A 25,594-nucleotide genomic window follows, 5' to 3' on the forward strand; every position below is an offset into this window, starting at 1 on the left:
GAGGTTGATGTGTGACAGCAGCAGCTGCCTCTGACTTCACCCCACAAGTGGCAGCAGGGATTGGTGCTGGAAGAATTAAACATTTAAACATCCCAACAAAACCTTTGCAGTCCTTCCCTCAGCCAAGCCCAGTGGGAAACCCTTTCCAAGGTTCCTGGTAAAACAAAAACTTCACTTCAAACCAGCTCCTTTACCTGCAAAAGGAATCTCCTTGTCAAACAAAAACTCCATTTGAAGGCAGCTCCTCACATCCCTCTCAGCTGCTGGAATGAGTTACACATTAATTATGAAATCAAAAAATTCATTAATCTCAATTCCATGGGAGAAATGCCCAGAACTTCATCAGAAGTGATGAAATGTACCTGAGGAATTTAAATGAAATGTACCTGAGGAATTTAAACCTCATTTGCAAGTGTGCAAATACAAGTGTGCCACAGGCATTTCAACCCCATTTTTAACCCTACACTTCCTGGATATTATTTGATCAGCTTATCTGACCCATATCTATTTCACCCTTAACTATTTCTTTCCTCATATTTCTATTATTGTGCCTTTAAAACAGAATTTAATGCAGCCCAGCTGGTTGTACACAAGATTTGTTTCAAGCTTCACAGCAAATCCAGCAATTATTTTAATATTTTTGAGGAAAACCTGGTATCAAACATTCCAAAAAAAGCCCTGGGTGTATTCCCACAAAGAGATCCCACTGTCCCATGAGAAATGTCAAATTCCCCACACAATTCCAAGCAACTGATTGGGATTTCACTATTTTCTATTCTCCCCAGTCAAAGGGCAAATCAACCAATCCAACTTTACAAAAAGGTTTTATTGAAAGGATTGAAAAATATTTTGTTTCTCAACAATATTTAAAACCAAGTTTTCAATATGTTAACAATCTGTAACAGGATTTTTTTAGCTCTTAAAAATTCAGTACACTGCTTTATTCCCTACTACAGTTGGTAACAACTTCTTCCATTTCTACCAGAGGATAACTTTTTTCTTTTTAAAAACAAATTAATTTCCCAGCTTCCATTTTGGCCCTTTGTAGATGAAAGGATTTGCAGGTGCCAGTGACCTGTAAACCCTTTTATTAAAAACTCTTAATCAGCAAACCCCTGTTTTTTTAGCACAGTTTGACCAAGTTATTCTGAAGAAGCTACATTAGCACAAAGAGGTTTTATTGCCAATAAAGTGAGGTGCCTTTCAGCTTTTTTCTGCTTCTGCTCCTGGAGCAGTTGAAATGCACAACTCCAGGGCTGCTGCAGCCTCACCCTCCTCAGTTTGCAGATTAAAAGCCTTGGAAAGGGACTTGGTACACTCAGATTTGTGATGGATTAACAGAGAGAATCAAGGCAGCTTTTGGAGGAGAAGCCAGGACTGGATCCCTGAGCCAGGGCTGCAGCTCTGCCTGGGCTCAGCACCCCCAGAAAATTCCTTTTGTCAGCAGAATTCTGTACAAGCAAAGCTGCAGCAGCCTCAGAGGCAGCAATGCCATTGCAGCAGGTGATAAATTGAAAGAAGAAATTTCAAGCCAACCCCTAATGTGGATCTAAAGTAGTTCAGTACACTTTGATTACAGATTTCATTACCTGTGCACTCTGAAAATTAAAAGTCTGGCAATTTAGTCAAGAATAGCTTTACTATTATAAAAAGCATAAATAAAAAGTGCTGAATATAGTTTTATCTTTAAAAAAATTCTAGATAAGGCTCATAAATCATTTCACCTCTGCAAAATGATTTTCCTCTCCCCAGTGTGCCTAGAACTGCTCATTCTGCACTCATCCACACGTTTCTCTAGACACCATACCCTGCTCCTTCTCTCAATTATTGCATGTTTAAATAAAATAGTTCCAAAGCAAAAAAGCCTGACACTTCTCTAGCTCAAAAAGTAACCAGTTATCAAATAACTGTATACTCACTCAGGAAACCCGTAAGCAGCTTCAAAACAGTGATAAAACAATGACTGCAGATTCAAGTGAAAGAGAAATCCCAAAAGCTCTCTGGATATTCTCCAAGATATCCCAAAATCCATCTGGTTTTGACCAAACCAAAGCAATATTCTATGTTACAAAATGTACAAACCAAGTGTTCATTAATACCAATGCTGTTCGTTGTGATTTTAAATCACTACCAAGAGTTTGTTTCTCTTTTCTGGAAAAGTGCTCTCACCTGCATTTCATGAGCTCAGCCTCCCAAAGGGATGAGACATTATTGAAACCACCAGAGGACAACAGGTCAGGCAGAGGCTGGAAATGAAACCAGTTCCCATTTCCACTTTGGACCACAGAAACAACGTAAGACAATCATGAGAAATTTCAGCAGAGATTCTCCCTCATCCCCAAGGAACTCCCACCTCAGGCAGGAAATTCATTCCTTGGCCCTGAACAGCTCCTGGCCCTTCCTTCAGTGAGCGATGCAGCAAGACTTGAAAATGCTGAAGTTTGGATAAAATGATCAAGAGACTGCACCACAGAGAACATAAATGTAAACATTATCCTTGGGTTTGCTATTTTGCAGTTGAAGTACAGTACAAACCCTTTCCCCCCACCCCAACCAGTTCTTTTGGTGGGGTTTGGTTGTTTTTTTTGTTCTTTCATAAAAGCACATACAATAAAATATGTACAGAGAGAAGTTAGAAACACCTGAAAGCATCTTAAAAAAAGTAAATGTGAGACTTAGAATAATCTTGAGTGTGCTGAAGGCACCATTGCTACTCCACTGGGAATGTGTCCTCTCATTTCTCCACCCAGCAATGCAGAATCCCACCCTGGATTGCTCAGCACCAAGAGTTGGAAGGTATCCACGGAAGTTGAGGGCATTCAGGATCTCAGAACAGAACATTTTCTTCAGGACAACAGTGAATTCAGTAGCAAGTGAAGTCCAGATTCTTCTTGAACACTTGGAGAATTATTATTATTATTATTATTATTTTAAACATGATAGTCTCTAATGCTACCATTTATCCCAGGGAATCAAACAAAAAGAATAACAAAAACCAACACATGGATGATTCCCACCAAGAGGAAGTGCAGAGCTGTGAATCAGCTCAGCTACAAATAATCAATGCTCATCCCTGCTGTTTGTGGCTATTTCCACAGTGCTGACAGCCAGGGTCAACCACTGCTCAAATGGGCACAAGAGAAAGAAATGTATATATAAAAAATATATACTTTTTATTATTAATTCCATCTATTAATAAAAAACATCCTTTGTGGATGTTTCTTCAGTGTGTCATACTTGCAAGTAAGAAAGTATTTTCTGGGCAAGATAACAAAGAAGAACTATTATTTTTAAAAAGAAAACTTCTCAGAGCCTTTCTGTTCCTAGCAGTGTTAAATGGAGTTATAACCTATCAAATGGAAGATTTTAATGCCACTTTTCTGCTGCCACTTTTCCCTGGTGTAGCTACATTCAACCTACCATGGAACTGGTAAGTCAGAAGTTACAATCAAATCTGCAGATGTGGTTTTGGATAGCAGTCAGGAATAATCCACTGCTCATTGGAAGGAAATTCAGAACCATCAGAGCCTTCCACTCCCCTCCTGATGCACAGGAAGAAGCAAAACCCTCCCCAATCCCAACCCCTGAGGGACATCAACCACAACCACAGGGCAGCTCCAAAATCCAGCAGAGGGGAGGGATTCTGCCACACTGCCCTGCTCCAAAATCCAACAGAGGGAGGGATTCTGTCACATCCCAGTGCTCCAAAATCCAACAGAGGGGAGGGATTCTGCCACATTCCCCTGCTCCAAAATCCAACAGAAGGGAGGGATTCTGCCAGATTTCAGTGCTCCAAAATCCAACAGAGGGGAGGGATTCTGCCACATTCCCCTGCTCCAAAATCCAACAGAGGGAGGGATTCTGCCATATTTCAGTGCTCCAAAATCCAACAGAAGGGAGGGATTCTGCCAGATTTCAGTGCTCCAAAATCCAACAGAGGGGAGGGATTCTGCCACATTCCCCTGCTCCAAAATCCAACAGAGGGGAGGGATTCTGCCACATTCCCCTGCTCCAAAATCCAACAGAGGGGAGGGATTCTGCCACCCTGCCCTGCCAGAGCCCTGCTGGCGGGGCACACTCAGAACTCCTCCTCCACACCGAAGTTGTTCTGCTTCTTGCGCACGTTCCAGTGCAGGCACTGGGCCAGGCTCTCGAACCAGTCGCTCACGGGGTCCCGGAAGCAGATGGAGGGCAGGGGGTAGCAGGAGGTAGTGATGCTGATACTGCAACAGCACAGGGCAAGTCAGGCAGGGACAGCAACAATCTGAACAACCCCCAGCCTGTCCCACCCAGCACGGAGCTGATTCACTGCCGAACAGCAGCTCTCCATGCTCAGCGATCAGAGCTACAGCTGATCTCAGAATAACCAGCAAAGTTCTGGGGACACTTTGTGTGACGTGTCTGGGAACCCTCCATGGCATCCTGCACCCACACAGGGACAAAGGAAACCCAGGGCATCACCTTGGCCTTTGGGTTTCAAGTTTTAAGCATAAACCCAAAAATTTCAGAGTCTAACCAAGGGCCAAACCTGGTGTTTGAATCTTTACTGGGCACTTTTCAGTTTCAAGTTTTAAGCAACAAGCCCAAGGATTCCAGAATGTAACCAAGGGTCAAACCTTGGGTTTGAATCTTTATTCAGCTCCTGAACTCCTTCATAGATGATCCAAATTCCTTTATAAATTACCCAAGCTCAGAGGGAATAAAACCTGCTCAGGATGGAGGGTTACACCAGCTCTGTATTTTCCTTCATGGCACCTTGTGTGGGCCAAGAGGAAAAAAGGCATCCTGAAAAACCAATCTGCCAATCTCCCTCCCAGAGCTGCCTTTAACACCTCCACAGCAAATTCTGAACACAAAACTGAGGGACTTCACACCCTTCTGCTCACTCAAGGCCACAGCAAGTGACCACAACCCCTCCCAGTTAACCCAGTTTAATCCACGTGGAGTATTCCAGCACCTGTGCTCACAGGCAGCTCCTGTTGCTTTGTATCTTTCAGAATTCCTAAGATTTACCTTGAAGTTTAAATTTAGAGTTTTCTAAAGATAAGCCCATGCAATGTTTACAGTCTGAACATTTCACTTGCTTTTATGGGCAGATCTGAAGAACTCAAGTTAGAAATGAAATCCTTTTAGTGCAGTCTGTGCTCTGGGAGGTGTTAGGGTTTATAAAAGCTTCTCCCTCACTGCCAAAAACCCTTTTGGCAGATGTTGGAGAATGAAGGAGCTGCATGAATCAGGATTTTCTATACTTAGAGATAATACAATCAGCAGAAAGGTCTGACCTGTCTCCATGGCAGATTTCCTGCCTCTTCCTTCCATCAAAGGAAACCCACGCCGTGTTCCTGGCATCAGGGGAGAGCATGATCTGCAAAACAGGAATGGTCCAAAACTCCAGAGCAAGGAACAAACACCTCCTCCACCTCCCTCTGAGGCACAACTGAGCCCTTGGAGCTCCAACTAGCACTGGAATTCCCAGCTGTCCATGGCAGCAGTGCAGTAACACCACTCAAGCTCCAAACTTTTATTTTTTGTTTATAAATATGTTTTTCTATATGCAGTAAATCCACTTTTTCTAAGTACAAGGTCATAACCCACACAGACCTTCCAGTTCCAGCCTGTCCCTTCCTTCCAGTTCAGTTCCTGTAACTTTAATTCAGTTTTAATTCCTGTAACTTTAATTGAGGAGCTGAATTAGCTTTTCTTTCCAGAAAAAAATAATGAAGTTAATCCAGAAAAATACATTTTAATACATAATGAATCCAAAGGTATCAAATCTAGGAAGTTTGGCTCTTATTTAAATTACATTCCCATTAAAAGAATTAACTATCACTGGCCAATAACACCCACTGACATGAAAGCGTGGGCTGAGAGCTACACCATGAATAAACATTGAATTTATGTTGTAAAACAGGAACAAAAAGTGCAGAACACATTTATTTCTCAATGCTAATCCTCCAACACCCCCAGGACAAAAGGAGAAAGGGACTCTTCCTTGCAAAATACCCCTTAACCAAGTCTATCTTATATTCAGCTATTAAAATGTCTTTTTTCTGCAAGACAATATTTAAAAAACCTAAATGCTGAATTGCAGATAGTGCTACCAGTGTATACTGAAGATCTGCAATATTTCTGCATGAAAGGAGAATTTTTGATTCCTTTCACTGATCATTTACAGGCACTTTTAGCCAAGATTATGGAACATTTTTCAGAATGCAAATATAGGAATTCCCATTTTGTAGAATGTTACAGAGCTACAGTCCTGTTGGAAAAGGGTAAAATATTCCAATTAAATTTATTAAAGTGGACAAATTCTTCAATTTGAGGGGGCAAATTCTTCTAAAGAAAGGCATAATCTTGAGCCAGACTTGGTGTGATCCAGCCCCAGGTGAGAGGAAGCTTCCCACAGGACACCTCCCACCCTCCCCTCATTGCAGTGCCCACCCCGGACGTTTTTAACCCACAAACAGCAATAAAATGAAGGTGAAGCTCACCTTGAGTTCCACCCCAGCAGGAACCACGATGGGTCTGAAGGACAGGGAGTGGGGGCAGATGGGGGTGATCATGATGGCCGGGACGTTGGGGTGGATCATGGACGCTCCGGCCGCGGCGGCGTACGCGGTGCTGCCGGTGGGCGTGGACACGATCACCCCTGGGGACAGCAACAGCACAGGGACAGCAGCATTAACAACCAGGGACTGCTCTGGGGACACCAACACATCCCCTTCACCCCTGGGGACAGCAGCAGCACAGGGACAGCAGCATTAACAACCAGGGACTGCTCTGGGGGACACCAACACATCCCATTGTCACCCCTGGGGACAGCAAGAGGACAGAGACAGCAGCATTGAACAAAGATTGCTCTGGGGGACACCAACAAATCCCATTGTCACCCCTGGGGACAGCAACAGCACAGGGACAGCAGCATTAACCACCAGGGATTGCTCTGGGGGACACCAACACATCCCATTGTCACCCCTGGGGACAGCAACAGCACAGGGACAGAACCAGGGACTGCTCTGGGGGACACCAACACATCCCATTGTCACCCCTGGGGACAGCAACAGCACAGGGACATCAGCATTGAACAAAGATTGCTCTGGGGGACACCAACATATCCCATTGTCACCCCTGGGGACAGCAACAGCACAGGGACATCAACAGGGATTGCTCTGGGGGACACCAACACATCGCCTTCACCCCTGGGGACAGCAACAGCACAGGGCCAGCAGCACTGAACCAAAGTGAAACCCTTCCTTTGCATTTCCCAGCTCCACTGCAGCCCAGCACACACAAAGTGAGAAGTTCCCCCCTGACCCTGCCACGTGCTTTCAGGAGTTGCACAAACTCAGGTTACACAATTGTGTAACAGTGACTTTAAAGCTCTTAAAGAAAAAAATGAAAGATAACTCCCGCTCTTTATGAGTTGAGATTGTTTGCCTTCAGCAATCCCAGGTATCCAAGCCAATCTTTCTGAGCTATTTCTTACCTTTAGCCTGAAATATAACACCCCTAAAAGAGCTACCTGCCCTCACACGCCCATAAACAAAACCTTTCAGCACCTCAAGCTTCACTGTAGGAACACCCCCGTTCTTTGCACACTCTGTTTGCTGTCAGCAGTGAACTGGAGCCGTTTCCAGGAGAGAAAATCCCCGGGAAAGCCAGGCTGGCCCTGAGCTGGGAGCAGCACTCACCATCCCCCTGCACCGTGGTGATCAGGTGCCCATCCAGGAACACATCCACGTTGGACAGGTAGGAGGAAGGGCCACGATCCACCACAACCTCATTGAGGACCTGCCACGACAGCAAACATTACTGCAGCCTGCTGCTGCTGCCTTGGCAGGGAAATAAATGTCAAAAACTGAACAGGCTTTCCACATCTCCTAAAAATTCAGTTATTTAGTACCTGCAAATTAAAGTCTCTTTACATTTCTGTCCTATCGAGTGCCAGCTGAAGTTTAAGAATTTAGTTTTGAATATTTAATTAGATTTAATTCTTAATTTTAAAAATTAAGTTTTGAAGTTTAAGAATTAATCCCCAGGGGTGGTCACTAACAACATGCAGAGTTTTCCTTATTTATAAAACATTTGGTATGCCTGACTTTAGAACTACTACTTTGTTTCCAAAATAGAAGGAAGGTTGGACTCAAGCTTGGAGATATTTCTCAGCCTAAACAATTCCGTGAAATTATTTCTGTTTTAAGGATTATTCCCCGGGAGCTGGTCACTAACAACATGCAGGGTTTTTCTTCTCATTTAAAAAAATGAGAAGAATTCTGAGAATATAAAAATGTAAATGTCTGATGTGTCTGACTTTAGAACCACTTTGTTCTCAAATAGAAGGAAGGTTGAACTCAAGCTTGGAGATATTTCTCAGCCTAAACAATTCTGTGAAATTATCTCTATTTTAAGGATTACTCCCCAGGAGCTGGTCACTAACAATGTGCAGGGTTTTTCTTCTCATTTATGTCTGGTGTGTCTGATTTAGAACTACTACTTTGTTCTCAAATAGAAGGAAGGTTGGACTCAAGCTTGGAGATATTTCCCAGCCTAAACAACCCTGTGAAATTATTTCTAGAGCAAAGTGTGAGATGAGCACTTGTGATTGCACAAAGGAAATTGTGCAGCAAAAAAACTGGGAAATTGAGCAAAGCCCAGCCCCACCCTGCTGGGGAGAACTTTAATGAAACAAATACAAATTACACACAATATCTTGGGGGTTTTTTTGTTTGTTTTTTCCTCTAACCTGATATTGCATAATTTGTTTGCCCACTTCTTTCTCCAGGCTTGCAGACACGACTCCATTCTCCTCTATCCCATTCTGCACTGAGCCTTTGTCCCTGTGCTCCTTCACCACCTTCACCTTGAGCCTGCTCCGCAGGACCAGAGCAGCGTTACCTGGAGGGAAAAACAGGGAAAACACTCAAAAAAGGAGATTCTGGCCCAGGAAATCACCCCAGCAGTGACTAACCCACTCCAGCAAACCCCATCCAGCTATTCCTGAGCTTCCCAGTTTCATTCACAATAATTGGCTGCACTTGGCTGAAGCTCAAAATTGATTTTTAGTAGCAACGAGCAAAAATCAAAGCCAAATTTTAAGCCAGTCCCTTCCCACTTTTCTTATTATTTTAAAAGAAAATTTCAGTTTTATATAGACATGATTAAAATGGGAAAATACTGTTGGGCTCATGTGATCTCCAGTAAGACAAAAGCTAAGCTTAAAGAAAATTAAAGCATTAGAAACATGTGTTAAAAGAGAACATTCTAGTGAGAGTTTTAAACATCTTTGCAGGATCTACTTTGGATCTCAAAAGCAACTCAAAAGAATTTATTTCCTCAAATATTTTATTTGCCTGACTTCTCAGTATTTAAACACTGCACTTTATTTCTATGTTTAGTTGCCATTTAACATAAATTCTACATTATCTTACACATATTTACTAAATAAAGTTATTTCTTAGCCCTTTTTTTTTACAGAGCAGTACAGAGAGCAGCACTGGATGGGTCAATGCAGTGCAAAACTTCTGTTAATTTAAAATATGTTTCTGGTAATTTAAGATATAGTTTTTGTAATTTAAGATACATTTCTGGTAATTTAAGGTGCATTTTTGGTAATTTAAGGTGCATTTCTCAAGTTTCAAATCTTAAGGGCTGCCCTAAAAGAATTTATTAAGAAAAAGTAACAAACAAACACCACACCTTGTCCCCTTAAATTTACCTTCTATAACCTGAGTGACTTGGGACTGAAAATTCTCAAAATTAAATGGAGTAAGAAATCCAAGGGATCCCAGATGAAAAGCCATAACTGGAGGTACACTACCCTATCAATAAAGAAAAGAGTTTTAAAGCTACTCAGTCAAAGCAATCCATACTTCAACTATTTGCCTGTAAATATTGTGACTATTGATGAAACTTCAACTGTGCTTCATAAAAAACAACATATTTAAATGATTTTCACAAGGCAAAAAATTGAGAATGAGGAACAAAAGACAAATGCTGAACTCAGGAAAAAAGAGGGGGAAAAAACACTTTTAAATACTTCCAAAAGAAAAGGTTTATGGGTTTATTTCCCATAAGAACCAACCTGGAAAAGTGAAGAAGCATAAAGCAAGGTCCCATCTCCTCCCAGGCATATGATAAAGTCTATCTGATTGGAGATATCATCATAGTCTGGGAGAAACATTGAAATAAAAAGTTTTCATTCAAATTGTATCCACATTCTTAATTTCCTAACAAAATTTAGGAAGAAAAGTTACAATTTGCAGCATACAAACATTCCCTCACATATATAAAAAAGCACAATTAAGATGTAACAACTGCCTGCAAAAGATATAAAAGTTTTAAAAATTTGACCCAACAATTAAGAAAACACCAAGAAAAAAAAATACAGCTGTCCTGTTAAGAAATCATTTCCATACCTTCTCTGAAGGTGCAAAATTTCTTCTTCACTGGTCCAAAATTCTCATCATTAGCTATAGCAGGGTCTTCCAATACTTTTTTTTCTACATACACTATCATGTTGTTCTCCTGAAGAGAGAGAAATAAACTTGTGAGGGACCTCCCAACAACACACTTAATTCTCTCCACAATTTCCATTAATTTAGTTCTATAAATAATATTTACAGTAGTGTTCTGCATCTGCTGGCTGTTTTTAATGTGTGATTTGATCCTGATGAGAATTCTGCAGCATGCACAGAACATTTAATAAATGCTTAAATTTATATAAATATATACATGTTTAAATTTAAATAAAAATTTAAATAAATATTTAAATGTAATAAATTAAAGCTTGGGATTTGGAATATAGATTACAGATACAGCAATAATGCTGTGTTTGCTCAAGGCTTAAATGTTTTTTAAAATTATATACCGCTCCTGTAATTCAGAACTGCAAGCAGAATGGAAATTTTTACTTTAATTATTTTAATTAATTTAATAAATTTAGTTTTAAGCCTCATACTGATCTTAAATTCTGCACAACAAATTTTTTAGTACTGCCAGTGGCAGTGGGGATGAAGATTTGATTGCACAAATTCTGCACAGAATCAGCAGTAATTTCTATTTTCTCACCTCAGCGAGGCACACACAGAGCTCTTTGAAGGGCTGCAGCAGACTGGCATCACTGATCTTCTTAATTTCAATTAATTTAATTTTATAATTATCAATTTTAAGTAATTTAATCAATTCAGTTTTAAGCTTCATACTGATCTTAAATTCTGCAACAAGTTTTAGTACAGCCAGTGGCGGTGGGGATGAAGATTTGACTGCACAAACTCTGCACAGAATCAGCAGCAGGAGAGATCTGAGGTGTAATTTGAATTTTCTCACCTCAGTGAGATACACACAGAGCTCTTTGAAGGGCTGCAGCAGACTGGCATCACGGATCTTCTTAATCACAAGGACACTCTTGGGAGGTTTGTTCCACGTCAACCGCTGGCTCGCCGGGTCCTGGATGTGCCTGGGGGACACAAACACCCCAAACATCAGCACAGGGTCTGACACCCTCCTGACCTGGCCAAAATCATCCTCCAGGCTGGGGAACACAGCCCTGTGAACCAGGCAGGGAAAGGCAATAATTCCCATTGCAGGGATGTTCCTGAGCAAACTGCAATAATTCCCATTGCAGGGATCTGAATTTATTTATTAATGTATGGGGAATACACAGCCCTGTGAACCAGGTAGGGAAAGGCAATAATTCCCATTGCAGGGATCTGAATTTATTTATTAATGTATGGGGAACACACAGCCCTACACACCAGGTAGGGAAAGGCAATAATTCCCATTACAGGGATCTGAATTTATTTATTAATATATGGGGAACACACAGCCCTGTGAACCAGGTAGGGAAAGGCAATAATTCCCATTGCAGGGATGTTCCTGAGCAAACTGCAATAATTCCCATTGCAGGGATGTGAATTTATTTATTAATATATGGGGAACACACAGCCCTGTGAACCAGGCAGGGAAAGGCAATAATTCCCATTGCAGGGATCTGAATTTATTTATTAATGTATGGGGAATACACAGCCCTGTGAACCAGGCAGGGAAAGGCAATAATTCCCATTGCAGGGATCTGAATTTATTTATTAATGTATGGGGAACACACAGCCCTACACACCAGGTAGGGAAAGGCAATAATTCACATTGCAGGGATGTTCCTGAGCAAACTGCAATAATTCCCATTGCAGGGATGTGAATTTATTTATTAATATATGGGGAACACACAGCCCTACATACCAGGCAGGGAAATACAATAATTCCCATTGCAGTGATCTTCCTGAGGGAAAAGCAATAATTCACATTGCAGTGATATTTCTGAATGAAATGCAGTAATTGCCATTACAGGGATGTTGCTGAGGGAAATGCAATAATTCCAATTGCAGGGATGTTCCTGAGGGAAAGGCAGTAATTCCCATTGCAGTACATTTCTGAAGGCAATAATTCCCATTTCAGGGATGTTTCTGAATGAAATACAATAATTCCCATTGCAGGGATGTTTCTGAATGAAAAGCAGTAATTCCCATTTCAGGGATGTTCCTGAGGGAAAGGCAGTAATTCCCATTGCAGTGATCTTCCTGAGGGAAAGGCGATAATTCCCATTGCAGTGGTATTTCTGAATGAAATACAATAATTCCCATTGCAGGGATGTTTCTGAATGAAAAGCAGTAATTCCTATTTCAGGGATGTTTCTGTGCTTTACTACACACAGGTGATAACACAGAATTAATAACTCTGGTCCCTGCTGTCCTGTGAATGAACTTTGCCAACAGAAGCACCACAAAAGCTCTCAGAAAAAGTTCCTGAACTGACACCACTGCTTCCTCCTGGTTTAGTGCTGACTCAAAGGAGAAATATTCAATTAGAGGATCTGAAAAAGTCACAGCTTCATTTTTCCCCATCCAACACTCTAAATGTAAATTTAAAATCCATTTTATTTCAATGCTCACGTTCAGCAGAAACTAAAGGTTAATGCAGGGCTCTAATATCAATAATGCTGACAAGAAATAGGGACTGCAGCACTGAACAAACCCAGAATTAGCACCAACTCCATTCAAACAGCCAGCCTGCCTGGTTCAGCTGTACTCACCAATTCCATGCACTTCTACTGAATGAAAAGTTATTCATAACTTGCTTTAAGATCTTCATGTTTCTTTCCAGGGCTCAGGCAAATGTAACAGCTCCAAATAAAATAAAATGCTGAGGCTTTTATCACTTATTAATAACTGCAACCTCAGAGGAATACATTTTTCCCTTAAAAATGTTTTTTTCTTCTACTGAAGATTTCAATCAATTCCAATAAAAAATTGTGAGGCTTTACAAAAAATCCTGTGGAAAACTTTACTCCAGATCCTCGAGGCAAGGTTTCATAAAGAAAATTCCATTTGAAGAAAAATAAACAGGGATTTGATTTCCCCTTCTCTCAAGAGCACAAGCCCTCTGATCCTTTCTTCACTGAGTATTCATTCCATTTATCTGGCTCATCAAAAAGCAAATTTGCAAGTTCTAGAGCTGCTGGTTGTATTGAGAGACACCAAACCTTCCCTAACTTAAATCTGCACATAAAAACTATGATTTCTGTTAAAAATAATTTCTCCAGTGAGGAGAGTTTAACAAAATTACCCACAGCAGAGGGGAAAAAACACCAACAAGGTTTTGCTTGCTTTTAAAACCCACAAAACCTCGTGTGCAGCAAAAGTAATTTCCAATTTGCTTTTTCAAACAAATCCTTGCCTTCAGCAGCCTGGGACAGCTCTGCTCCCAGCCCAAGGTTTCCCTGGCAGGATCCTGGCCCTGGTTTTATATCCCAGGGCTGGGCCAGCCCCTGGGAGGAGCAAATTCCCAGTCAGGTGGGTAAACACAACCTGGGCTGGCCTGCAGCACCAGGGAGAATGAGGAAGCTCTGTGCTGCCAAAGGGAGGGATCTGGGTTGGATTTCCCAGGAAAGGCTTGGATATCACCAGGAAGGTCACAGTCTAGTGAGGCAGAGATTTGGGCAAATAAACATTGACTGCAATGACTTACAGTTAACTGGAAGAGCAATTAAAGAAAACTTTTTTTTTTAAGGGGCAAAAACTAGAATGGTTTGGGTTGGAAGGGCCTTAAAGCTCATCCAGTCCCATCTTCACCATCTCAGGTGGCTCCAAGCCATGTCCAACCTGGTTTTGGACACCTCTGTGCCAGGGCCCCCCAAAAGCAGGGAGAGCACCACCTTGGTTAAAGCCTGAAATTCCTCACCTGGCCAAGCCAGGACCCCATTTATTAAGTATAGAGAGCAAGACTTGAACTTTGTCAATCTACAAAACTAAAATGTTTATTTGCCCCACTAGGCAGAAACCAGCCCTTATTCCCACATTTATCAACAGTCTAAGAGCAAACTTGCTTTAACTGAAAGTACCAGAGACCAAACAGAAAAATTGAAAGCACAAATTTAAACATGATCACCAAGGGAGGGAGAAGGCTCCCCTCAGATTTCACAGCACACAGAACAGCTCCTCTTCCTCCCCTTGTGGTGTAATAAAGAACTTTTATTGAGCTGGAAATATGGGAGTTGCCCTTTTAGACACCAAACTATGGATTTGCAGGTCATGCCAACTTGGCAAAACTGACCCCAGGATGGCAATCAAGCAACATGAAAACCTCTAAATACAGGTAAAACACAAACACAGTGCTGAGGGAGCTGGGGGTGCTCAGCCTGGAAAAAAGGAGACTCAGGGGTGACCTTGTCACTCTGCACAGCTCCTGAAAGGTTCTTGTGCTCAGCTGGGGTTGGGCTCTTTCTCCAGGAAATGACAGAACCAAAGGGCACAGCCTTGAGCTGCACCAAGGGAAATGCAGGTTGGATATTGGGAAGAAGGTTTTTCCAGAAAGGTGATAAAGTTTTTTACAGAAAGGTGATAAAGTTCAGGAATGGCTGCCCAGGGAGGTGCTGCAGTCCCCATCCATGGGTGTGTTTAACAAAGCCTGGATGTGGCACTGGGTGCCAGGGCTGAGTTGAGGGGTTGGGATCTTTAAAAGGTCTCTTCCAACCTGGGGATTCTGAGAATTTGGGGGAATTCTGGGAATTCCCAGGAACCAGGGAAGTGGTAGAGTAACCATCCCTGGGTGTGGCACTGGGTGCCAGGGTTGAGTTGAGGGTTTGGGATCTTTAAGGTCCCTTCCAACCTGGGGATTCTGAGAATTCTGATTATGAGGTGAACTAAGTGGAACCAGTGGAAAAGCAGAGTGGTTTTCTTTGCCCCAGCAGGAGCAGAGTGCCACTGCTGGAGGAATACTCACATAATGGTTTTGGGATTCTGCAGCATGCAGGCCTTTGGTCCAAACGTGGTCACTGGGCATGGTCCATGCAGGGAACGTGTTCTCCTGAGGGCAGAAGGACAAGCAGTGAGATGTGCTGACAAACTGCCTCTGCCTGCCTGCCCCAGCACCAATCCTGCTCTGCAGAGCTGCACCAAGAGCTCAGGGCAAAGAGCATTCCTTGAACCCACGTGTGCTTCCCAGCCAGGTCACTGTGCAGAGCAGCTTCACCTTCCCAGGGCCTGCACAGAACATTTTTATTCTGTGGTTCTCAAAGCACTACACCTTAGCTAAAAGCACATTTTGCATAGAACATTTTTATACTGTGATTCTCAAAGCACCACATCTCACCTAAAAGCACATTTTGCATATAACATTTTTATTCTGTGGTTCTCAAAGCACTACACCTTACCTAAAAGCACATTTTGCATAGAACATTTTTATTCTGTGGTTCTCAAAGCACCACATCTCACCTAAAAGCACATTTTAGAATGGCTGAATCTGGTATAAACACAGCTAAAACAGCTGAGTGAGTGCTCTCCCCTCTGAGGGCTTTGTGTTTCCCAGTGTGTGACTTGACAGGGAGCTCTCCAACACCAGTCATGGACATATTTTATGAAAAACCTTTTTATTAAGATTTTTTTCTCTTGAGAAGCTGAGGAGCTTCAGCTTTTCCATGTTTTGCTGCTTTAGAATGTGATTTAGAAAATTATTTTTACTTGATAACTAATGACAACTACTTGTGTCAGAACTGTGAGCAGTCACAAGATTTTATTACCATTCTTTTTTATTCTTCTCAAACTTTCTGATAAAATCCTTTTTTCTATTCTTTTAGTATAGTTTTAATAGATAATTTTCTTTTAATATAATATATATAATAAGATAATAAATCAGCCTTCTGAAACATGGAGTCAAGATTCTCATCTCTTCCTCATCCTGAGGCCCCTGCAAACACCACCACAAACACCTCCAGGTGTTTTTAAGTCACAGTGTCTTGGTCATTTAAATTAATAAATTAATCAAATAAATTCTTCAACTCTAAGCACATGGAGATTTGTATCTCCAGTATCAGGCTGCAATTCTGAACAGGCTGAAGAAGAACTGCTGTTTCCCCCCATTTATTTCTCTAATAAAATATTTGTCTTCAAATAAACAGGGGCTCTGAGGTGCCATTTCTCCTCAGAACTGAATCCCACCAGGACACAGGGTTATTCCTGGCTCTAGGATGAGATTAGCTGGAGAAAGCCACAACTCTTCTGCCTCACCTTCCTCCCAAACTCCTGGAACTGGCAGCAAAACTTGCTCAAGCCATGGAACTGTTCAAGCATTATGTGACTGCTATTAGAATTATTCCATTATAAAAAAGGGGAAACATTTATTTCCTGGGCTTAATTCAATCACATCTTGCTTGCAACAATCATCACTGCAGTGCCTTCCATTGTGTGTTACAAAGCAGCCCAGGCCAGCCTGATGACTCAGTCCTAGAGCTAAAAAAACCCTCAGAAATTTAATAAAACTCAAAACCAGATCACAGGTTAAACATATAATTAAGGAACAACAGCAACATCTTATTAGTTCCTTGCCCAATAAAATATGCCAGTCTAAGATCTGAATTCCAAAAACAAAACCAGAATAATTTCTTTTCCATTTGTAATCCAGGCATGACTGACCCAGTCAGGTAAGAGCATTACTAAGTGTTTGATAAACTTTACCTCACTGATACTAAAACAGAAAAATGAGCAAGGACTGACATAACAAGAGATTAACTTGTCTATCAATGTGGGCAAAGGGAAGATAAGTCTTTATCTACTTGTGAACAATTACCCTTGGCATTAGCATGGTTAAATAACACCCTGGCAGCATCACCTCCCACTTCTTGCCCCACTCCAACTTCTCCCAGATAACTCCAATTTTTGCCCTCTCCCAACACAGGTCATTATTTGATGCCACTCCCAGTAATTGGCCAAATTCTATTCCCATGTGAGGCTTTAAATATCCAGTCTGACCTTCATAACATTCCAAAAGTTTCCTCTGCAAGCCCTAATTAAGAAGTGGTGTAAATTCTCCCTGAGATTCCACATGGTTTTATTAGTGCTCAAGAAAGAGTGAACAGAAATTCAAGTTATTCCTAGCCAGGCTGCCATTGCTAAGAATGAGCACCAATGTCCTGGAAATTACACATCTTTGAGGAAAATCTATTTATCAGTTCCCAGCAGCTGGGCAGCTACCTGGGGCTGAGCAGCACAGAGGAACCTGAGAGCAGCATTTCCTGCCAGCCTGCAAAATGCCTTGAGACAATTCAGCTCTGCAGTGAAGACACCAGAGAACGACTGCAGAGCATCCTAATGAAGGAAAATCTCAGAAGCAATTACCCTGATTGAAACCCACAACAGACAGAGCACTTCTGGCTGAAAAAGGAGCTGTTTAGCTGGAAAATACACAAAAATTTATGCAGACTGAGTGAAAGGTTTGAGTAGAGAAGGGCAAACCACCAGGAATATCAAATCTTACACAATGACCAGAGCTCCAGCAGAGCACAGCCCTCAGAAGACAGAGCACTTCTGGTTGAAAAAGCAGCTGTTTAGCTGGAAAATACACAAAAATTTAGACTTGCTATGTAGACTGACTGAAAGGTTTGAGTAGAGAAGGGAAAACCACCAGGTTTTACAGCACAATTTAAATATCAAATCTTACACATAGACCAGAGCTCCAGCAGAGCACAGCCCTCAGAAGACAGAGCACTTCTGGCTGAAAAAGGAGCTGTTTAGCTGGAAAATGATACACAAAAATTTAGAATTGCTATGTAGACTGACTGAAAGGTTTGAGTAGAGAAGGGAAAACCACCAGGAATATCAAATCTTACACACTGACCAGAGCTCCAACAGAGCACAGCCCTCAGAAGACGCTTCCCAGAAGCACCAAACCCACTGAACTACAAACCCAGAGCAGTTCTTTTCCTAAAGCATCAAACACCCTTAACTACAAACCCAGAGCAGTTCTTTTCCTAAAGCATCAAACACCCTTAACTACAAACCCAGAGCAGTTCTTTCCTAACCTTTCAAGGTTTCAGTCACCTCCCTCCACCACCCCCTGTGCCCTCAGCCTCACCCGTGGGTTCTCTTGCCTCCCAGGAACATTCCTACCAGCAAAGCAGGAGCTCTGCACAGGAATTCCATCTGCTGAGCAGCTCCCTCGTGGCTCTGCCCATGCTTCAGGGACAGCCCCAGCACAAGGAAGGTGAACAAGCCCTGCTGTGCCTCCCACAAGATCCCGACATGGCGCTGCCCCTGACGCTGCTCAATATTTACAGCAGGTCCAAAGATCAGCAGAGCAGAAGTTCTACCCACCCTGCCCACATGACAGGAGCCTTGCAGTGACATCAGAAAGTTGGCTTCAAAAAAAAAAAAAAAGGGTGTTTCTCACTGCTCTGACACCATCTGCAAACACAAAGTCACTTTTTGCTGCCTCACATGCAGGTTTTTAACACCGAGCACTGAAGCTCTGGCTTGAGTGAAAGCTTTTGTAAAAATCTGAAGAATTGTCTGTACTGTTGACTGATTATTTTTTGGAGACTGTGAGCTCTGCAGACAAGCCATGAAACTTTTGATTTGAGCCTGCTCTTAGTCAACACCCCACCTTCAACTCCCCACCTTCATTTTGAACCTTCCAAGGTGCATTTTCAGAATGACACCAGAAAGTTGGCTTCAAAAAAAGAATGGGTGTTTCTCACTACTCTGAAACTATCTGCAAACACAAAGTTACTTTTTGCTGCCTCACATGCAGGTTTTTAACAATTTTTTGGAGACTCTGAGCTCTGCAGACACCTGCTTTGACAAGCCATGAAACTTTGATTTGAGCCTGCTCTTAGTCAACACACCACCTTCATTTTGAACCTTCCAAGGGGCATTTTTAGAATGAGATCATAAAGTTGGCTCCAAAAAAAAGAATGGGTCTGAAACCGTCTGCAAACACAAAGTTACTTTTTGCTGCCTCACATGCAGGTTTTTAACACAGAGCACTAAAGCTCTGGCTTGAGCTTTTGTAGAAATCTGAAGAATTGCCTCTACTGCTGACTGATTATTTTTTGGAGACTGGACCTGTTTTGACAAGCCATGAACCTTTGATTTGAGTCTGCTCTTAGCCAACATCCCACCTTCATTTTGAACCTCCCGAGGTGCATTTTTAGAATCCCTCATGGCCATATTTAAAAAGTACTGAAATCTGGTTTATTCCAGCAGCAGGGGGAAGGAGCAGGGGCCTCACCTGAACTCTTTGGTGCTTCCCAGGGCAGGTGAAGCTGACAAACTGCGTGACTTGGCGCGGCCCCGGCTGGTGCTGCCCCAGTCCTGGTCGCCGTGGCACGCCGAGCACTGGTAGGCAGAGTCTGAGCTGCCATCAGCCTTGCTGGCACACAGCTTCTCCCGACTCATCTCCATGCTGCCACTGCAGGAACCTCAGCCAGGCAGAAATTCAATCCCTGCAGGGGAGAGGGACAGGAAAAACCTCAGTGTTTGCAAAGGGAACGGAGCTTTCCTTTGAATTCCGATGGTGGCTGCAGCCGGCTCAAGGAAAAACAGAAATTTGTTATCGCAACAGGCTGAACATCAAAAAAACCCTACAGTAATCCTATAAGCAGGATGATTTAGGGCAGGGCATTGAAAAGGAAGTTTGTTATGAAAGAACAGTTGACATGCATGGTTGTTATAGTGTAAAATGAAATCCCTTGGTGATCTGCAGCCTTGCAGCTCCTCTGGGGGATGTCCTGGGCTGGCTGCAGCTGGCTCAAGGAAAAAACAGAAATTTGCTATCTCAATCCCTCTTCTCTCAGTAGACAACATGCTGAACATCAAAAAAACCCTACAGTCATCCTATAGCCAGGATGATTTAGGGCAGGGCATTGAGCAGGAAAAGTCTGTTATGAAAGAACAGGTTACAAGCATGGTCGTTATAAAATAAAATTCAATCTCTTTGCAGCTCTTTTGGGGGATGTCCTGGGGTTGTATAAAGGTGGTCTGATGACCCTTGGGAAGTTCTTGTTCAGGGGAAAAGGAGTGAAACTAAGAATGGGAAACTGCAATAAAACTGGAGTTGTGCTTAACATGAAGGAACTCCTGGAGTTGTCCAGATGAGCTTTGCTGCTGAGCTGTGCTTTGAGCCATTCCCTGTTTTCTGCAGCTCCTGCTCTGTGCCCAGCACTGCTCACCAAGGTGCAGCTCTGCCAGGGCCCCCACAGTGGTTTTTATAATTGTTTTGCAGCAATTAAAGTGTTTTAAAGTCCCTGCAAGAAAATCTGGAGGAGCATGTGACACTAAACACAGTTTGCACACACTAATAAAGACCTCTCCAAAGAATCTGGGAAGTTCTTCAAGGTAATCAGAAATTCCTGGAATTAAAAATGACCACTGTGTTCCCAGACTGAGAAGGGGCCCAGCACAGATTTGTGTCTTCAGTTACACAAGAGATAAAATTAATTTTTTTAGCTATTTAAAAGAAAAAAAAGCTTTAAGTATGTGCCAAGGAATCAAGGCACAGGAAAACTATAAAGTCAGGAAAAACCATAAAGTTTCCTATAGGGTGATACATATATTGAACAGAGAAAATAAAATACTCAAAGAGAAAAAAACCCATCAACCCCTGTCAGATAATGCCATGGAAATAACCTTAATAAGCTCCAGCTTTTAAAATAAAAGAGACAAAAACAAGCTGGAGGACAATACCTAAGCCCTCAACTCATTTCTGACAAATTGGGGAGATGATCCAAAACAAACAGGACAAAAGAAGGACAAATGTGCAGATTTCAGTTCCACGAAGAACCAGCACAAATGAGAGATAAACAGCTGGTTAGAGCACAGCTTTGCAGACATAAAAAAACCAAAAACCACAACAAAACAAACTTGAAATAACTGCAGAAGTTGTACAGATCTTGTGGGTAAGCTGTCATCAGTACTTGAAGCAATAGAGAAGAAAACTTATCAGAATATCAGAATAAAAATAGAAACCAACTTTCAGTGTATGAACAAACACTAAACCATAAACAAATGGTATCCATGAGAGTGCAGCACATTCCTCAGTTGATTCCAACACAGGGGGGAAAAGTTGGTTCAGTAAAAATTTGCAGATGTTTTTCCCAGTGGTTTCATCACTTTATGAAGCTCCCACCTCATCCTGCACAGAGAGGAACTAAAGATTGGTGCAACCATGAAAATGGAGTGTGGCTGTGGGAAATCATCATTTAACGAGGATTATTCCCCAGAGAATGGCAATCCCCATAATTCAACCTCATCCTGCACAGAGAGAACTAAACATTGGTGCTACCATAAAAATGGAGTGTGGCTGTGGGAAATAATCACCCAGTGAGGGAATCTGAGGGAAATTCCCATCGTTTCACCAGAACCCCAACCTGCAGACAACAAAACCGTCCACAAAACCCAGCTGTAATTTCAGACTCATTACTAAATTAGACAGCACCAGCTAATCAAACGAGAAAGTGCTTCTGCTCCTGCTGTAGCTTAGGCTTACCCGAGGAGAGCATCACTGCAGAGAGGTGCAATTAATGCCAGCCATTAATGATTTATAGCACCCTGCCCTTGAGAGGTATCAATGTTTAACTGGGGTAACTCATGGCTGTGCCACCTCTGACGACCACGGCTTGGGAAACAGCAATTGCAACAGAGCTGCAACTCTGTCCAGCTAAGATTAGCAAAATGTAGCTCTATTTTTAGGCAATTTGAGCTGAAATATAAATTTTGTGCCCATCAGTTGGGCAAAGGAGGCAGAGAATAATTTATGTAATAAGCAAGATGTGTTTCCACGTGGCTTTGACTGAGGAATGCTCATCTGACAGATGCTGACAGTAAAGAAAATCAGATTAGCACAAAACTGGAAGTAAGAAGTGCACAGACATACTAAATACAGCCTAAGAACTTGATATTCCCTCCATGCAATGCTTTCCAATTCAGGATGTTTTAACCACAGCTTACACCATGTACTGTTTAATTAACATTCCCTCACAAGACCTTTATTGAATAAGCAGACTTGACATAAGACAAAACTGCCACTGAACAGCTTCCAGGATGGGATCCAAAAAACCTTTAAGCACATGGTAACAAACTCATGAAAAGGCTGCTCTGTTTTAAATCATGGCCAAAATAAAAACAACACAAGAAAAGCAAGTATTTCAATGTCCAGCACTGCAGAATGAAGGACAACTGAGAAAGCATCAACATTTAACAACAAATTCCTGTGATGGTGACAAACAGCCAGGTGAATCACTTCTCACACATATCCAACTCCAGTTTTATTGCAGTTTCCCATTTTTAATTTCACTCCACGTTCCCTTGAACAAGAACATCCCAAGGGTTTCATCAAACCCCCTTTATACAACCCCAGGAGCTGCAAGGCTGCAAATCACCAGGGTATTTAATTTTATTTTATAACGACCATGCTTGTAAGCTGTTCTTTCATAACAAACTTTTCCTGCTCAATGCCCTGCCCTAAATCATCCTGGTTATAGGATTACTGTAAGGTCCATCCTGACAAAATCCTCACAGTGCTTTAACCAAGCAATTTCTAAGAAATCACCAAGTGATTTCTTAGAAATTATATCGGTAATTCAAAACTCATTTTGTGCTTTATTACTGACTTTCTCTTGGGGCAGAAGAGGACAATGTTCTATGTAAAACTGCACCTCTTGTCCCATTGCTACAGAGCACTGTGTGCTTGATCACTCTGCTCTGTGGAGCTTTCTTTTGTTGAATTTTGCTGAATAAAGCACTCCAGCAGAGGTTGCATGCCTATGACTCCATCCCCAGGCGCTAAACCCCCTCTCACACACACAAAAATGATGGAACAGACACACAGACATCATCAGACAGACAAAGCTTGGTTTAGTTTAGAACTTCATATCCCAGCGAGCCTGCAGAGAACCACAACCCCTATTAAACGCCGGCAGCCTGGCAGCAGATACAATTTTAGGTTTCGATTACACACCCAAATGCTATTTCCACCCAAACCCGGGCAGTTTTGGGCATCACGCGTGCCCGGCCCAGGCAAAACAAATCCATTTATTAACCCTTCATCTGCCGGACCCAGCGCGGCCCGGGCACCCGAACCCAGGGTGGGACCTCGGGGGGCAAACAGCAAATCCGGCCCTCGCTGTAATGACAACACAGAGAAGGGGTTTTTACTGTCCTGTAATTAATCCCCACTCCCTAATAGCTCTGCTGAGAGAAAATGGGAGGAAATCAGTATTCCAGGATGGAAACAGGATCCATACCCTGTCCTGGCCGGCACAAACTGCCCCGGGATGAGCTCGATTCACCTCCTGAGCTGTGTGGGGAGAGCAGCCCTGAGGGTCTTCCCTAAAAAGACCCAAAATTCAGTCCCTACAAACCTGGAATTCACCCCAAAATTCAGTCCCTAAAAACCTGGAATTCACCTCAAAATTCAGTCCCTACAAACCTGGAATTCACCTCAAAATTCAGTCCATAAAAACCTGGAATTCACCCCCAAATTCAGTCGGGAAGCGTTACCCGGCCTCGGTGGGCAACCAGCGGGGCTGGCCCGCGATCCATCCCTGCGGGAAGGGTTCCCCGGCCTCGGGGCTGCCCCGGAGCCACCGGGATGAGGGAATGCGGGACTTGGGACACACGCGGGTACGGAGCGGCCCCGGCGGGGACAGACACCGGGCAGGGGACAGAGGGACACGCACCGGCAACACGGACCGGGGGGACAGAGGGACGCGCACCGGGGACACCCGCCCCGCTCTCCCCTCAGGACCCCGCGGGCTGCCCCGCACGGCTCCCCCGCGCCCCCACTCACGGCGTGGCTCAGGGCCGGGCCCCGCGGCGCTGCTGGCGGCGCTGGGCGCTGTGAGGGGCGCGGGGCCGGCGGGCCCTGCGCGCCTCCATCGTCCCCTCCCCGCCGCCCCCGCGCAGGCGCGGTTCGGCCGCGGGCCCGGCGCGCAGGCGCGGGCGGTGCGGCTGCGCGGGGCCGGCTCTGGCCCGAGGGGTGATTAGCGCTAATTAGCGGTCATTAACCGCGGGGGAGCTGGGTGTGAAGCGGCCGGGTTATACCCGCGTTGGAAGTGCCAGCGGGGGATACGGGCGGCGGATACGTTTAGTCAGCCCACACCCCTCACAGTCACACCTCCGAATTCCGGCCATCGCACACCCCTCACAGCACCCCACAGTCGCACCGTCAAATTCCGGCCATCCCACACCCCTCACACGACCCCTCAGCCCCTGGACCATCACACCTCCAACTTCCAGCCATCCCACCCCTCCAACCATCCCAGACCCCTCACACCACCCCACAGTCACATCTCCAAATTCCACCATCCCATCCCTCCAACCATCCCATCCTTGCAGCCACCTCACCTCTCACCATCCCATCCCTCCAGCCATCCCACCTCCAACCGTTCCCCGTCTCCCCACCTCCACCATCCCACACCTTCAACATCCCATCCCATCTGAGAGCAATGGTGGATTTGTCTTTCCAAACCAGCTGTGGGTCTGCTGGTAGATAAAACCAGCCCTGGACGATAAAAGAAACCATGGGAAGGATTCCACTGATTGATGAATAGAAAAAGAGATTTGCTTTTAGAAATAAGCTTTCGGTTTGCTGATAAATGAAATTAGACATTGAAAGATGATAGAAACAATGGGGAAGAAAAACCTCTAAATTCGATAAGAATTAAAAATGAAAAGGGAGGGCTGTACACTAGAGGGAAATCTTTGGGATCAGGTGTTTTGGGAAGTCTGAACCTCTCAAGTACCTCAGAAACGGGGAAAGAGAGAAGGAAAATGTGGCTGGGAAATTGGGATAAAAAGGAGGCTAGGTCCTCCAAAAATTGGAGAAACCCCAGTGGAATGACCCATGGCCTCTCCCTTTATTCGAATAAAGCAAAAAAGGATTCTTCTGTCTCCATTTTGGACATAAACCTCTGGTGTTTGTATATTAATTTTCCTAACACATCCCATCCCTCCAGCCGTTTCACCTCCCACCATCCCATCCCACACCCGTCTCACCTCCTCCATGCCCCTCAGCTCGGGCACGCACTGCACCATCCCCTGCTCTCCTCCTGCCTTTTCCCTGCAGCTCACACCGCCCTCGGCCCAGGGTGTGGCTGTTGGCACATCCCTCACGCCCTGCTCACAATATCAGTCACCAACTTTTACCTTAATCCGGCCTTTCATCACCTGGGAAATGCCCTTTGTGACACAAAACTGCTCGACAGCCCACACCGCTTTGTGAGGATCACTCCTCTCAAATACAGATTTAAGTGGTGAAATGTAAAAAAAAC

At 43.5% G+C, this 25,594-nt stretch overlaps 1 protein-coding gene across 2 annotated transcripts; it reads right to left on the reverse strand.

Moving 5' to 3' along the window:
• Positions 1-805: 805 nt before the first annotated feature.
• On the reverse strand, positions 806-25,342 carry NADK (NAD kinase). 2 transcript variants are annotated; one of them, XM_059487409.1, is made up of 12 exons: positions 25,320-25,342; positions 19,555-19,768; positions 15,274-15,357; positions 11,326-11,455; positions 10,416-10,524; positions 10,082-10,167; positions 9,716-9,818; positions 8,744-8,895; positions 7,692-7,791; positions 6,492-6,649; positions 5,283-5,365; positions 806-4,223 (listed from the first exon to the last, which is right to left on the reverse strand). In XM_059487409.1, the coding sequence occupies exons 2-12, from the start codon at positions 19,725-19,727 to the stop codon at positions 4,079-4,081; spliced, it is 1,323 nt and encodes a 440-aa protein (XP_059343392.1). In that variant the 5' UTR covers positions 19,728-19,768; positions 25,320-25,342; the 3' UTR covers positions 806-4,078. The 2 variants fall into 2 exon arrangements, with proteins under 2 accessions (XP_059343392.1, XP_059343391.1); XM_059487408.1 differs by lacking the exon at positions 25,320-25,342 and adding an exon at positions 24,112-24,211.
• Positions 25,343-25,594: the final 252 nt, after the last annotated feature.

Source organism: Ammospiza nelsoni, chromosome 22, assembly GCF_027579445.1.
Source record: "Ammospiza nelsoni isolate bAmmNel1 chromosome 22, bAmmNel1.pri, whole genome shotgun sequence".
NCBI classification, from domain to species: Eukaryota; Metazoa; Chordata; class Aves; order Passeriformes; family Passerellidae; genus Ammospiza; species Ammospiza nelsoni.

Coding starts and splice junctions, on each gene's coding strand:
- NADK (XM_059487409.1), bottom strand. CDS start 19,727: ATGGAGATGAGTCGGGAGAAGCTGTGTGCCAGCAAGGCTGATGGCAGC. Junction 9,819..10,081: donor ATGCTTCTTCACTTTTCCAG/GTTGGTTCTTAT, acceptor CTTTATTGATAG/GGTAGTGTACCTCCAGTTAT. Junction 4,224..5,282: donor GAAATCTGCCATGGAGACAG/GTCAGACCTTTC, acceptor GTGCTGTTGCAG/TATCAGCATCACTACCTCCT.